The sequence below is a fragment of the Carica papaya genome, chromosome 7 (assembly GCF_054855325.1).
Source record: "Carica papaya isolate Zhongbai chromosome 7, ASM5485532v1, whole genome shotgun sequence".
Lineage (NCBI taxonomy): Eukaryota > Viridiplantae > Streptophyta > Magnoliopsida > Brassicales > Caricaceae > Carica > Carica papaya.
This window is the reverse complement of record NC_142315.1, coordinates 24,514,748-24,530,553: the sequence shown is the minus strand read 5'-3', so window position 1 is coordinate 24,530,553 and position 15,806 is coordinate 24,514,748. Positions and strand designations below refer to the sequence as shown.

General features: G+C 34.2%; 1 protein-coding gene across 1 annotated transcript; it reads right to left on the bottom strand.

Annotated features, from left to right (window-relative positions):
* Positions 1 to 2,606: 2,606 nt before the first annotated feature.
* Positions 2,607 to 3,360, bottom strand: LOC110825375 (uncharacterized). Its single transcript, XM_022055821.2, has 2 exons — positions 2,921 to 3,360; positions 2,607 to 2,799 (listed from the first exon to the last, which is right to left on the bottom strand). The coding sequence occupies exons 1-2, from the start codon at positions 3,358 to 3,360 to the stop codon at positions 2,607 to 2,609; spliced, it is 633 nt and encodes a 210-aa protein (XP_021911513.2).
* Positions 3,361 to 15,806: the final 12,446 nt, after the last annotated feature.

Genomic DNA, 15,806 nt, shown 5'->3' with positions numbered 1-15,806 from the left:
TTTCTATCATAAATTTAATTTTGATTGCTAGATAATAATATAATTTTTATAATTTTGAGATTTGATATGCAATTTATGTAGAACGATATTCAATTTATCACTTTATTACTTGAATAATTTCATATATTTATAAATTCACCCATTAGTAAGCAATGTAGTCTTGAGGTTTTTATGTGTCTTTATCCACCCTCTTCATTGGGAAACTTAAAGGAGAGAAATATTTTAAGGGTCATTTTGAGCAGATAAACTAGAGAAGAGTGGGTGTGAAGGACTTACTGATGTGAGTATAGATGACTTAAACTATTTAAAAAACCAACCAAGTTAAGAAAGTCATAGTTTGGACACTTGAAACCTTGAAGGCCACAATTTGGGTTACCCAAAGGAAGCTCCAAAGAACCAAACACGTTCGAAGGAAGATTCATGTGATAAGAAAGAAAGGAATGATCCAATCCAAAGTGAGCAAAGTCCATATGAAGAAAGAACTATGATGAATCTAATTCAAAATACATTGTTGATATTGAGTTCTACATTATTTATTTCGAGATTTCTATAGATAATCAGATAAATAATACATGCATAGATATATTCTCAGTTGAAATACAAAGTTATAAGAGAAAGTTTTGGATAAAGTATTTCAAACAAAGTGTGTTCATTTTTTCTTTCTAATGCATTCTTCTATTTTCAATTCTCTATGGCACTTAAATTAAGAGAATAAATAGACTCCTATCAGTAAATCTCTTCAAATCATATTTACATGTTCTAAATGTATGAAAAACAATATATATAGAATCATATCTATATGTGCTAGGCCCTAATGTCTCCTCAAACTTAGCCCAAGCCCGTGTAGGTCTTGAATGGGTTAGTACACACCACAGGGTATCAAAAGAAAGCTCACTGTTTATTATTGGGTGAATAATTAGTATGGTACGAGAGATCTTGGATTATTGATGTATATTGTATTATTAAACTTTGTTGAATTCTTTTTTCTTCTTTTTTTATTTAAAATTATATTTTGGTAATCTTAAAAATAATTTAGACGTTAAGATATATTATGAGGCAATTGACCCATAAGATTATGTAAAATCACCATAAATCAATTATAAGAATATAATACTTACATTTCTTTGAATTTTTTAAAAGAAAATCATCACACGTAAGTACAATATTTTTTCAAGCATGGGAGGGATGTAAGGATTAGTATATATATCACAGCATTTATATCAATTTAAACCCTAAATAACATATAAAACCCTTTCCTTGGCCGGTTATTTTTAAGTTACATATTATATTAATAATGTTTGTTATAGTAATTATAGTATTTTTCTTCTATATTCTATATGCATATTGTTTCTATTAAGAAAGAACTCATGTATATATTGAAGTAATCATATATATTTCATGTTAATATTTATTTACTGACAGAATAAAATTCTAATTTTAAAATTAAAAGAAAATAAAAATATAAAAAGAGTCTCTAGATTTTCTTTAGAATGAGGATTTTTAAATTTATCATTTAATTTTCAATATTCACATTACATATATTATGGTTAGTTTTTTATTTTTTATCGTTTCTTTATGCGAATATGGAATACTAATAATTTCGAACAATACCAAAAAGATAATTATTGTACAAATTTAAAAATTTGTAACAACGCGTGTACTATTTATAAAAATACATTTTTTACCATAATAATGGTGAACCATTGTTAGAATTTTCAAAAATATAATAACCATTGTTGATTATGTGTACTAAAATTTCAAATACATATGTGTACTTTAACACAATAAAATACTAATTTTGAAATTAAAAGAAAACAAAAAAAAAGTCACTAGATTTTTATTCACACGAGAATTTTTAAGTTTATCATTCAATATTTAAAGTGTGTGTTGCATATACAATGAATGTTTCTTTATCTTTTGCCGCTTCTTTATATAAATATAAAATACTAGTAATTTTGTACAATGATTGGTTTTTCATAATGATTGGCTTTACATATATAATGATTAGCTCTTCACTTTTTGTCGCTTCTTTATAAGAATGTAGAATATTAATGATTTTGAGCAACGATAAAAAGACAATCATTGTACAAATCTAATATTTTGAAATGATATGTGTACTATCTATAAAAATATATTTTTTTGCATAATAATGACGACCCATCATTATAGCTTTCAAAAATATTATACTTCATTGTGGATTATGTGTGCTAAAACTTCTAAAAATAAATATTTTAACACGAATGAATATGAAATTCACTAAGGTAGTCATTATAAATTGTTGATAAGTACAGCGTAAAGCCAAGCTGCTTTCAACCATTTAAAATATCTAAACCTAGATCTGCAAACCAAAAAGAATGAAAATGACTGAAACACTTAAAAATCAAGATAAATAAATATTTTTCTTAGCAAATAGACATTGAAAAATAACATGGAGAATCAATTTGAATAAACTATTAACTTTTATTTCACATGATATCCGTTTTATTATATGATAACTGTGAAATTCAAGCATGATATGCACTGATCAATACAGCAGTACTATTAATGTTATATCTTTAAATGTTGAGTACATGTATATATCAACGAACACATAGACTATCTTTCAATTACTCTTGACTCTCGTACTTGCGAGCCCAAATATGCTTTCCATTATTCTTGAACTTTGCAATTCGACAACCACTCAAAATGATATAAACTTGCTCAACCGAGTGAAGGACAAGCTTCGTAAACAAATGTTGTTTATGGGGTTGAATGTTGTCATGCATAATCACAATTTCAACAAAATTAGCACCAAAAGTCCTGAAAAAAATATCCGCGATTTCAATTGCCGTCACTGGAAATCCTCGAAAAAAAGTCAAAAACAAGGTTCTGTCATTTTTTATAACGTTGTTGCCAGGGTCAAATCCCTCTGTTGGGCAACCCATTATCGCAAGCTCTTGGCATCACATGGACTACACTAAAAGTTGGATGAGAAAAATCGGGAATAACGAAAGACTGGTTAAGACTTACAAAACGGTGATTTCCCAACACGAGGTAGAGAAGGTCAGGGAAGATTCGAGAGCAAACGGAGCTGAGGAAGTTCTTGATTTCATTAATGACAGTGTATTTTTGTTGGTAAATTGACATGAAAGAAATGTCGGTGCCAAAAAATTTATCAGTGAGAGGCATGCCACCATCGGCAACTAGGGAAGGAGGATTGTTGGATTCCAGGCAATTAATGCAGGCAGCGGCTTCATCAGCTAGAAGATTGACTACATGGTCCAATATCGAACACATCTTATAGATAATACTAGGTATACATTTCTCTTCAAGTCCGAACCAGAAGGCCATAACCAGCATAGATTCAGTTGGGCCTTGCATGAATGTGATAACCAGCCGATAAAACAACTCACGATCAATGATGTGAAAAAAAAAGAGCTCTTGGGGAATGAGTGAGGCCGTAGGGGAAGAGATTTTTGGATTGTCTGAAAGAGAGAGTTACAGAGATGAAGAGAGAATTTGTGCCTATGTCTCTTTATATGTGAGAATATATCTAATGAATTTGAAAATATATGTTCTTGAGATAATTAATTTAGCGGTGGCTAATTAAACTAATAATTCATACTAAATTAGGTGAACATATTTTTGACATAATTAAATTTACCGCAGTTAAATTGAGAATAACTAGATTTCCTTAATTAAAAGATAAATATTTTTTTTCAAAATTAATAAATTAATTTGCCAGCGTTGTGGTTCACAAGCAAAACCGATTCATTAAACCGTGATGAATTGTAACCGAAGTTCTCTGTCGGATCAATAGGAAAATTCCAAAGACCTCTGCAAATCTCAAAAACCAAGGCCACTCTCCTCCTCCTATTACACCTAATCAACTCACTAGTGGATTACTGTACTAAGCTGGCCTAGTCAAAAGTACTCAACTCACACAATCCACACAGGGGATTATTAATATTATATACATATACATACATATAACGGCTGGAAATTTTCAGAAACATCTTTCATCCACCAAATTAAAGCAGCAATGGGTAATGATGGTGAAAAGGGTATTTGTGGAAATTCAAAGTTATGTAAAGTTTGGCATTTTACGATAAAAAGAGTTACATCTGTTAGTAATTGTTGAAATCGAAGCTTATTCCAATCCGACTGCAAATCAGCGTTATGTCTCTCTTTTTCATGTGCCGTGTAACATTAAGCTTAGGCTTACTGATGAGGTAATAGGAATTTCATATTTTATTATCTTTTTTGGCCTCTGCACATCAAATCATCAAATAACAACAAAATATAAATTGGCCTGGCTCCACCAAGTTCTTTGGCCCGGTCCATTATGGGCCAGTCCTGGTTTTACTGTTTTAGAGCAAGTTGAGAAAATGCGTGTCTTTAGTAACGACGAATTACTTGAACCACAACAAATCATAACCGTCGTTAACCACTGTGCTTGTTCAAAAGCATGTGGCAGTAGTCAAATTGGGTGACTTAGTGGAACATAAACTGCCAACGAAAATTACTTCAAGTATAAAAAAAATATATTTATAATAATGGATCTATATTCGACGGTAATTCTTAGACAATTCTACCAATTACATTTGTAATCTCATTCAATTTATTGAGTTTATAGTAATGACTATAGAATTAAATTCTATCATTATTGATTTATATGACTATCTGTGCAATTAAATTTATGATTTTTACTATTTTATTAATTCATAGAAGTTAAGATTTTGAGTACAAATTTCCTAGGTTCTCAGCCTGATAGACAAGGAACATCAGGGACCGTAGAAGTAGATTTGCCCTCAACATTTTTACAGTAAGAAGAACTTTTTTTTTTCTGGGAAAAGAGGAGGTTATGTTGACTTCCTCCATTACAATTCCTTTACAACCAATACTTGAACAATTCAAATTTATGATCTATTGAAGTTCCTTGTAAACCACTATATGTCACGTTGCTTACGTTCACCTCTGATATCTTGCTCATTGATTGAAAAAATAGGTTATAATATATATTTAACTGATCTTGCATTAATTTTTTTTTTAAATATGATGTAACTTACACGTATAGTCTTAATTCTTACTCCTTTCTGGGTTGAATTTAAGGTACAATGTTGCACATGCGCCTGTTCAACTCTGTCATTTTGGTCATCCCCCAGGCTTCTGACACTTCGAGTGTGAGCAAGCACAGAAAATAGAAATGTTAACAAAAAGTGTTAATCTAATTACGTGACTCCTTAAACTAGGTTTCTACATAATTCCATGACCTGGTCCACATGTGATATCGGTGATATAGATATGTGATGTACCACCTTTAATAGCAATGCAATCATCCGCTTCATATTATTAATTACAAAAGTTATTTCTAGTCTATAAGATCGTTTTCTTATAGAACAGGCTCTTTATGAAAATCATTCATATCAAAATATAAATATAGATTGAACATGAACGATTAGTAATAATTGATTACGTTTTGTAACAAGCTAGCAATTTAGAGCTCGAACACTCATGGTAGGATCAAATTTTACCGCAATATTATCCAATTGCAACAATATTATAATCATAGAGCAAATCTAAAAATGCTAGAAGTCTAAGATTCAAATTACCAGTTCCAATGTAAGAATGAGATATATTAATTTGGCTTGAGGAAGAGAGATCAATTCCATCGGTGTTAGGACAAGTCTTTGGTGCAATAATATGAAGATATGAGATTGATACATGGATGGTTGCACTGATGTATTGTTATATGGTTCCTTCGACTCTTTAGATGAGTAAGCCTGCGTAGCTCAAAATTATTGCATTCATGGAGGTACAGAGCTTGCAATATTTCGCAATTTCAATTACGCAAGTCTATAAAAGAAAAACTGAAAAATTATTTCTTTCAAAGAAATTGAAGAGACTTTTACCCTGGGTCTCGGGCATGTTTCGTTTACTTGCAAACATATCAATATTATTATAAGAAATTTAGAATAGTTAATTAATATTTAAAAATAATTAATAAATATATTTATTTAAAAAGAATAATTAAACAAAGTAACAAAGGGAGTAAAATAATTTTGGTATAGCATAAATTGAAGGGTAAATACAGTAATAAAAACTTACGATTTCATGTAAAATAATTTTTTCTAAAAATGTGAACTTCAGAAACTGAATTATCACCCAAAAAAATTATTAAATTCAAATTGCAATTAATAAAATCAAATTGTAGGAACCAAAATAAATTTTATTACATAAGACCACCAAGCTAAGCCATGGCCATCTATTTTTCCTGTTCCGCTTATGGTGAGACCATCCACACGATAGAAGCACAGCCAGTATTCTACTCCGCATTGACTCCATTCTTCAATAGAGTTGGGTGCTATAATATTCCCCAAAACCTGCTTTTCAAGTTGTAGAATAACAACGATTAATATATACATATATATATATATCTATGAATGTTGATTATAATTATGGGTATATATATGGCTACCTGCTGCAATGATAGTTCTATATATGTAGTGACTTGAGAAGAAAAAAAATATGGAGGAAACAACGCCGTTTTAAAGAGGGGAAAAAACGACGTCGTTTTAAGTAAGCTGGTAGAGTATAAATAGAGGTCGAAAAAGGGAGAAGAGGAAGAGAAAAAAATAAGGGGAAAGAGAGAAAAGCAGAGAAGGAAGAGAGCGGGAAAGAGGAAAAAAAGAGGGGAAAGAAGGTTCTAGAAAGAGAGAGTGGGGAGTCGGAGCGGAGAGGAGCGAGAAGGGAGAGAGGAGAAGGCTGCGGACGGTGACGGCGATATCGGCAGAAGGAAGGAAGATGGAAATGGGAGGTACAGTAAAAATTTCAGTTGCGTATGTGTAGTGTGAGTTGTAAACTGTTTGCAGGTTGCGAAGTCCGTAGGTGGCGTGACGGAGCTGAGAGGTGGAGGTAGGCGGTGGAGTGTGTGACTGTTCAGTACGTTCGCGGAGGAGGCCGTGGGAAGGGAGAGGATGGCAACGTTTGGGGCGTACGGGAAATCCGTGGGAGAGAGTGGAGGTTGTGCGAGGAGAGTGTGAGCACAGAGGGAGGGGCACTGAGAGGAAGAGTGAGTGAGAAATTTAGTGTGTGTGGGGGATATGAGATGACGGGGGGAGTTGTGTGCATGAGTGGAGGTGCGGAGTGAGTCGCGAGCGGAAGGAGAAGTATTCGGTGAGTGTCCAGTGGGAGGGATGAGTGTAGTGATTGTGATGGAGTGAGTTGGGAGGCTTCGAACAGCCCTGGGGAGGCAGAAGAATAAAGGAAGAGTGAGTGAGAAATTTAGTGTGTGTGGGGGATCTGAGATGACGGGGAGAGTTGTGTGCGTGAGTGGAGGTGCGGAGTGAGTCACGAGCAGAAGGAGAAGTATTCGGTGAGTGTCCAGTGGGAGGGATGAGTGTAGTGATTGTGACGGAGTGAGTCGGGAGGCTTCGAACAGCCCTGGGGAGGCAGAAGAATAAAGGAAGCGTGGGGAGACAGAAGAATGAGGGAAGCGGAGCATGAAGGCTGTGAGGGAGAGAAGATTTTTGGGCTGTGCGATGGAGGGGACTGATATAGGAATCGGGGTGTGTGATGAGATTCAGGTGAGGGAAGAGGTGTATCATAACAGTAGAGAGAGGTAAGTTTAGAGGGGGCAGAGAGTTTAGTTGCTTGAGATTGGGATGGCACAGGAGGGGATGGTAGAGTGTGGTTTAGGATGGGAGAGTAGGGGCATGTCGGTAGTTGTGTAGTGTGAGTGTGTGGAGGGAAATATATTGGTATAGCTGCTGTAAATTTAGAGGTTGGCGAGGGAACTTTGCCGGCTTATGCGTGTAATGGTATTTAGGTGTGTGTGTGGCCTAATAAGGTCAAGAGGTAGAGGAGAGTGTATGAGTCACCGATGTTGGTGACGTTGGATAACGGTACTTGTGTGCGTGTGTGGCCTAATAAGGTCGAGAGGTAGAGGAATGAGTATGGGTCGCCGAAGTTGGTGACATGAGATTGATGGTACCTGTGTGTGTGTGGCCTAATAAGGTCGAGAGGTGGAAGAGTGAGTACGAGTCGCCAATGTTGGTGACGTGAGATAATGGTACTTGTGTGTGTACGTGGCCTAATAAGGTCGAGAGGTGGAGGAGTGAGTATGAGTCGCTGATGTTGGTGACGTGAGATGATGGTACTTGTGTGTGTGTATGGCCTAATAAGGTCGAGAGGTGGAGGAATGAGTATGAGTCGCCGATGTTGGTGACGTAGATTAATGGTACTTGTGTGTGTGTGTGGCCTAATAAGGTCGAGAGGTAGAGGAGTGAGTATGGGTCGCCGATATTGATGACGTGAGGTACTGGATTTGTTGATGTTGTGTGTGCTATTGATAACCAGAATTGTTCTTTTGGGGTAGGATCTTGATGGCTAGTTGTAGGGAGGTTCTACAGTATGATTTGGGTAGGATCTTAATGGCTAGTTGTAGGGAGGTTCTACAGTATGATTTGGATAGGATAAATGCATATAGACGTTTCTGAATTTCTTGTCACTGCATACTATACCTGCAACTTGATTTTTATCATATTGAGTTATGTGAACTCACTTCTTATCATTAACAGATGAAGTAGGAATGGAGCCGGGATCCGAGTTGCTGGTTACGGAGCCTAGTCTTTAGCGCCATAGGGCACGAGTTTTCTTTGTGGCGGGTTGTAGTTTGTAAAAGTTATTTTAGTATGGATACTGATTACTGGATATGTATGATATGGTTTTGCTATGTGATGTATATGTAGAATTGTACATACATTAGGTTTGAACAATGAATTGTGGACAAGTTTCTTTTATGTGTGATTAAATTGGCAGGGGATTTACGTGTCGGGTCATGGGATTGTTTTATCTTATGTCGTTGAAAAAAAAAAATTGGGGCGTTACAATATATGACTTCAAATTGAAGTTAATTCAATCTCGATTTGACTATGAACATCTCTACGAGAGCACGTCCATTAATAATACATCATCACCATTCCAAAAGATTATTTTAGTTGAAAAAAATGTAAAATACTTTTTAAGATTTTGTATGTGTACATGTGATTATTAATTATAAATAAAAATATTATTTTAAATTATTAAGAGTAATTTTTTATATGTTTAATCTAATTTTAAAAATTATCTTTATTTTCAATCCAGATATACATATTTTTTGTATAACATATAGTTTGTTTTTGGAATAGGGGTAGAGTAATGAATAGAACAGCAATTAGGCACTTTGTTTTGGTAACTTTAAAAGTTAGTCATGCATAGCTACTTCAGATTTTTATGTTGCTGTATGTTCAAGAAGATGAAAATGATAGTATAAAAATCAATATTGTGTCTAGTCTTGTTATATGTGTACATCAAAATTTTATTGATTTCATAAACAAAATACATACCAATATCAATATACGACCAAATTAATTTTTAGTTTTAACCAATTTAATAAACAACTGAATGAATCAAACTAATTTAGTTCAACTCATCCTAATCGATTTGGTTCATTCAATTTGTTAGTCCTAGTTCGCGTTTTGTTAACCCTAGTGCTTACAATAATAATTGTAATTATGTCAGCATCGTAACTAATGAGATGGTCAATGATAATGATGATGGTAATATCAATGATATGGTAGTGTTAACAAGAGTAAACATGAGTGGCTATGACAGCAGCAGCAACAGGTCGGAAAAAGTGATAATGGTAGCAAAAACATTAAGATTGTCAGCAACCATAATAGGAATGAAGGAGATAGTTACAAAAGCAACAACGGTAAATGACATCAATCATAACGACAACAACACTAGCGACAATGACTACAGTAGTGGAAGTGACGATCAGAATGACAGTAATGACAACATTGAATATAACAATGATAATAACAACAATGATAATAAATTCAGCACTACAATAACGAAAGGTGACGATGAAGAGATAACAATAATAATAAAGGTAATAATTTGATCATAATAGAGAAAATATAGCAATGAGATTACAATAGTGATAGTAACTGTAATAACAATGATAATGATAGTTTTGTTATTAATAGTAACGAAATAGAGTTATATGACAAATTATAATAATAGTAGTGATATTTATAATAATAATAATAATGACAACGATGATAATGATTATGATAATAATAATAATGGTAAAAATAGCTAATCGTTATACTAATAATGAAAATACAGTTTGTGACAATAATATTTTGTTTGAAAAAAATAGAGATGGAAGAAAAATATAGAAAATATATTTTCAACTTTTTAAAATATTACTTAAGCAAATGGTAATAGAAAATCATATCTCAAATTGAATAAAATAGAGTTATTGCTAATCCTTATTATACCCTATTATTATTTTTAAATATTATTTTATTTTTAACTGACAAATTTTACCAATGTTTTACGCGTATGTATATACATATACACGTATATATATTATTTAAAGAAGGAGAGAAAAAAATAAACGTTACTAACCAAAATATTGAGACTGTTGGAGGCGCAAGAACCGCAAAATCTGAGAGATTGCAATAAGAAAGTATACTCCGCGGGTATTTGCAGTTGTGGTGAACCAGCAGCTTCACATAGAGCTCCCCATGCTTTTGTAAACGCCTTCAACACCAAACCAAAAAAAAAAAGCTAAATTAAGTTAATAATTGTAATTTATTGGCTTCTAATTACACAAAAATAAATTATTGAAAAATCTTATTTCTATTGTTCGAATTAGAAGAATTGTAATCTTATAGATTTTCAAATTATTTATTGAACTGATTATTCTAAAAAATTAACATACACAATCCGTTGAAAATAACAATTTACAAATTAAGGAGACTTTTTGTTTTACAAAATGTTTAAAATAATAATTTTACAAATTAAGGAAATTTTCTCTCTTATTGAAGATTTAAGGTTACGAATATGTATTTTTTAAGCAGCTCATATATCATATTTAAATATGTATTTTTCAAGTTTTCATTAATAGTTCATGTATTAAATTTAAATACATATTTTTTAAAAAGTTTTTTTATGTGGTTTATGTCTTAAACTTAATTACGATTCATAAATTAGATCCAATTACAGTACATGAATCTAAAATTTTAAGAGTTGTTTTAATGTTTATATCTATTTATATATTTGAAGATATATATTAGATTAAAATATATATCTTCTAAGCAGTTCATGTATTATATTTAAATATTTATTTTTTAAGTTTTTCTATGTGATTCATATCTTAAATTTGATTATAGTTTAATAAATTAGATTTAATTACAGTATATATATTTAAAATTTTAAGAATTATTTTAGTGCTTATATTTATTTATATATTTAAAAAAAATTTGTAACATGATCACAAATTTAAAAATTAAGTTTTTCTATTAGTATCTTCTTCTTCTTTTTCCCATTTTAATAAAATATTATATAGAGTAAAGTTATCTCTTAAAATAATTTCTAACACAATCAAGATTTTACAAAAAAATAATTTACCCGAGAATCATCTGTATCGCCATCTCCAACAGCTCCAAAATCCATCACATTATATATACTCTTAGCACTTCCCAGGCTTAAAGTGAGAATCACAGTACACAAAAATAAATATTGGGTAAATCCCACCTGTATTTAAGAGAAGAGAGAGAGAGTGGAAGAGAAATATCAATGCATTATTAACAAAATTATATATAACGTATGATCTATGTAAAACATGTATAAATGAAATTTGGGGTCTTCAAGAAGTTATTAAAGCTCTACTCACCATATTTACCAATGTAAAAAGTTCAAGAGCAGACACCTTATGCCTTTCTCCTTATAACTCTGAGAGTTTAGAAATTCAGAGCATATAAACTAAATAGTAGATAACCAATCGTTTCTCAATTTAAGATGATGTATAGTATTGACCAATCTCTCTCTCATATAAACACCAATACAATTATCAAGCTAATATATATATATATATATGTATATATGTATGTTTGCATGTACTAGTAATGCTCTAAATCTAAATTTGAACAAATTACATTTATGAAAAAAAAAATTGAGCAAATTACATTTATTGGAAAAAAAAGTATAAATTTGTAAGGCCTAAAAAAAATTTCAAATTATGTAATGGCCTCAGAAATTTAAATGAAAATATATGTATTAAAAGTTCTAAGTGCGGAAGCGAAATAAAAATTCTGATCAACATCCCTTACACAATAACCAAAAACATATTCAACATATGAAAGAATAAGTTGATTAAAAGAAATACTCGAAATAAAAATTATAAATAGAACTATAAAGTCTCTAGACGTCTAACTCGCCGTCTTCCTGTGGAACGGGCTCGGGAACCACGTCTTCCTGATCTAAAATGGTTAATTAAGGAATGAGCTACACTAGTTCAGTAAATACATCACACTATCTCACTGCCACAGAAGTAAAGGTTGGTAGAAAACAAAAAAAGCCAATTGAGCATAATTTATAACAAACTCACTTATTAATAATAAAAATATTTACTGTCCACTTACCTCGATGAGATTTGTGAAAATAACATATGAAGACAATAGAATTATAAGCATCATAAAATTATATACACTTAGTAACATAGTACATGTCATACTTTTGCACTTCAATAATCAAGCAACAAATTTCCTCTTTTACCAGCCTACTAGTATCCATAGGGATCCATATGGGGTCCTCGCTACACGTGAACCATTAACATTAATAAGCTGATTCCAGGGCCGTCCCCATACCCCGTCCGGTATGGACGCCAAAACCATAAACCTCAATACCACGTCCGGTATGAGGGTGAAACGGGTCGTCCCCATACCCCGTCCGGTATGGGTGCCAAAACACATAAGGTCTCCATACTCCGTCCTGTAACGGCCCCGAAAATTTAAAATGAAATATGTGTATTAAAAATGTCAAATGCGGAAGTGTAATAAAAATTTGATTAACATCCCTTACACTAAAACCAAAAACGTGCTCAAAGTATAAAAGAACAAACTAACTAAAAGAGAAACTCGAAAATAAAAACTATAAATATAACTACGGAGTCTTTAGGCGTCCCCTTCGCCGTCTTCCTGCAGAACGGGCTCGGGAACAATGTCTTCCTGATCTGAAATGGTTAAATAAGGAGTGAGCTACACCAGCCCAGTAAAAACATCACACTATCTCACCACCACGGAGGTAAAGATGGGTAGAAAACACAAAAAGACCAATGGAGCATGATTTATAACAAATTCTTTTATCAATAATAAAATCCTTTACTGTCCACTTACCTCGGTGAGATCCATAAAACAACATACGAAAGTAATAACATTATCATCATTATGAAATCATATGAACTGTATAACATAATACTTACCGCGCCTTTGCACTCAAATCATTACACAATATATTTTCCTCATTTACCAGCCTACTAGTATCCATGGGGATCCATAGGGGTTCCGCTACCCGTGAACCCTTAACATTTATAACCTGATTCCAGAGCCGTCCCCATACCCCGTCCGGTATGGGCACCAAAATCATGAACCTCAATACCCCGTCCGGTATGAGGGACCACGTTCCCGGTAGGGTTCCCTACGGATCCGGTCCGTCCACCATCTCCTAGGATATTTAGTCAGGCTGTCCACATTATCCATTTATCAATGCACGTAACCTTTTATTCTTTTTTCCTCAGTCACCATCATCAAATCACACACAAACATGCAAACCAGTAGTTTATGTCAAACAAAACAACACACAACATCGGGTTCTCAGTCATTCAAGCCATAATCAATAAACAGTGATATATGCACACGAAACTATGAAATGAGAACATTAAACATCATACTGCATTTAAAACTATAAAATAGAACAAACAACAACTGACCGACAAATACACCAGACTCGGGCTCCATTAGCGACCTTAAACAATTTTACACATCTATTGATTCATGAAATACCATTTTATCATTTATTAAACTTTAATACCGTGATAGAAAATAGGGTGAGGGGTCCTTACTTGTTTTGGGGTCTGAATACGGCTCTACAGTGCGCCTACAGGTTGTCCCTAATTTTTTCTGAATTTTTTCCGGGAAGCTGAAACGCACTACTAGTACCTGCACGTGTCCCAAAAAATCCCAGATTAGACCTAGGGCCCCCTTTCGGCCAATATCGCACTTTCGACACGGCGGCTCCGCTGTGCTCCGGCGACGGCACCGCCGCAAGAGGCGGCGATTCACCTCAGGTTGGCCGTTTTCGACAATTTCCAGCCGAATTCGGCCACACTTGCATCGGTCCCTGTGATAAAACAACCCTAGGGCCCTCGGTGGGCCAAAAATCACGAAAAATCGAAGCTTACCGGCGGCGGTGCTCTCGGGTGCGGTGGCTCTCCGGTGTGAATCGTGTTTTGGTGATTTGGCTCCGATCAACCTGTAGAGGAAAGAACGGTGATCACAGTAGTATAAAATTTGCATTGAACGGAGGCCAGGAAGGGCCTCATCGGAGGCAAAAACTGAGGAGGGGTGCGGTGGCGCCGCTGGGTTTCGGCTGAGTTTTTCGGCCGTTTGGCCGGTGGTTTGGCTCCGGTTTTGCCATAGGCGGACTCAGCGTCGAAAAACGAGCAAGGGGGAGAAAAATTACCTCGATCGGCGATCGAAAATTTCCCCGATGCGGCGGCGAGTGGCGGCGGCCGGCTCCTCCGGCGACTGGTTCTTCTTCTCCGGCGAGCACTGGCGGCTAGGGTTTCTTTGATCATCCATCAAGATTGAATCTGGGCCGTTCGATTGCGATTTAATTGGGATTAAATCTGGACCGTTCATCGCGATGCAATCTGGGCCGTCCATGCCTGATTGAATATGGGCCGTCCGTGTGCGTGAATCTGGGCCGTCCATGCGCGCGGGAACGGATCTGGGCTGTCTGATCGCGCGCACGCGGATCGCCCCCGTGGCCCGTCCCCTGACCAGCGTGTCTTTGCCACGCGGCGCGTCCTGGTTGGTCGGGGCTGCTGACCGTGCCGTTGACGTGGCTGCTGATGTGGCACAACTTTTCTAAATTACGTTTTGACCTCCAGTTTCCGATTTTGTTTTCAAAAATACCCCCAGAATCCAAATTTTCACCCCTTTTTCCCAAAATCAATTTCAATTAAATCCAAATAATATTTTTACCCAATTTTATCATTATTATTATTTATATTTTTATTAAATTAAATTAAATTAAATTAAGTAAATCAATTAAAATTTCAATAATTACAAAATAAACTAAATAAAATAAATTAAAAATTAATAATAATAATAATAATAATAAAATTAATGGGTGTTACACGTCCGATATGAGAGACCACGTTTCCGGTAGGGTTCCCTACGGACTCGGTCCGTCCACCATCTCCCAGGATATTTAGTCAGGCTGTCCACATTATCCATTTATCAATTCACATAACCTTTTTCCCATTTTCCTTGGTCTCAATCATCCAATCATACACAAACACGTAAACTAATAATGAACACCAAACAAAACAACACAACATCAGGTTCACCATAATTCAAACCATAATAAAAGAAATCATGATTCATGCATATGAAACCATAAAATAAATACATCAAATACCATATTGCATTTGATACTGAAAAATAGATCAAACAACAACTGACCGAAAATACATCATATTCGTGCTCCATTTGTGACCTCAATCAATTATACATATCTATAAAGTCATAAAATACCGTTTTATCATTTATTAGGCTTTAATACTGTGATAGAAAATAGGGTGAGAAATTCTTACTTATTTCGGTGTCTGAAATCGGCTCTACAATGCGCCTACGGGCTATCCCTAAATTCTCTAAATTTTTTCCGAGAAATTGAAACGCACTATCAGTACCTGCACGTGTCCTAAAAAA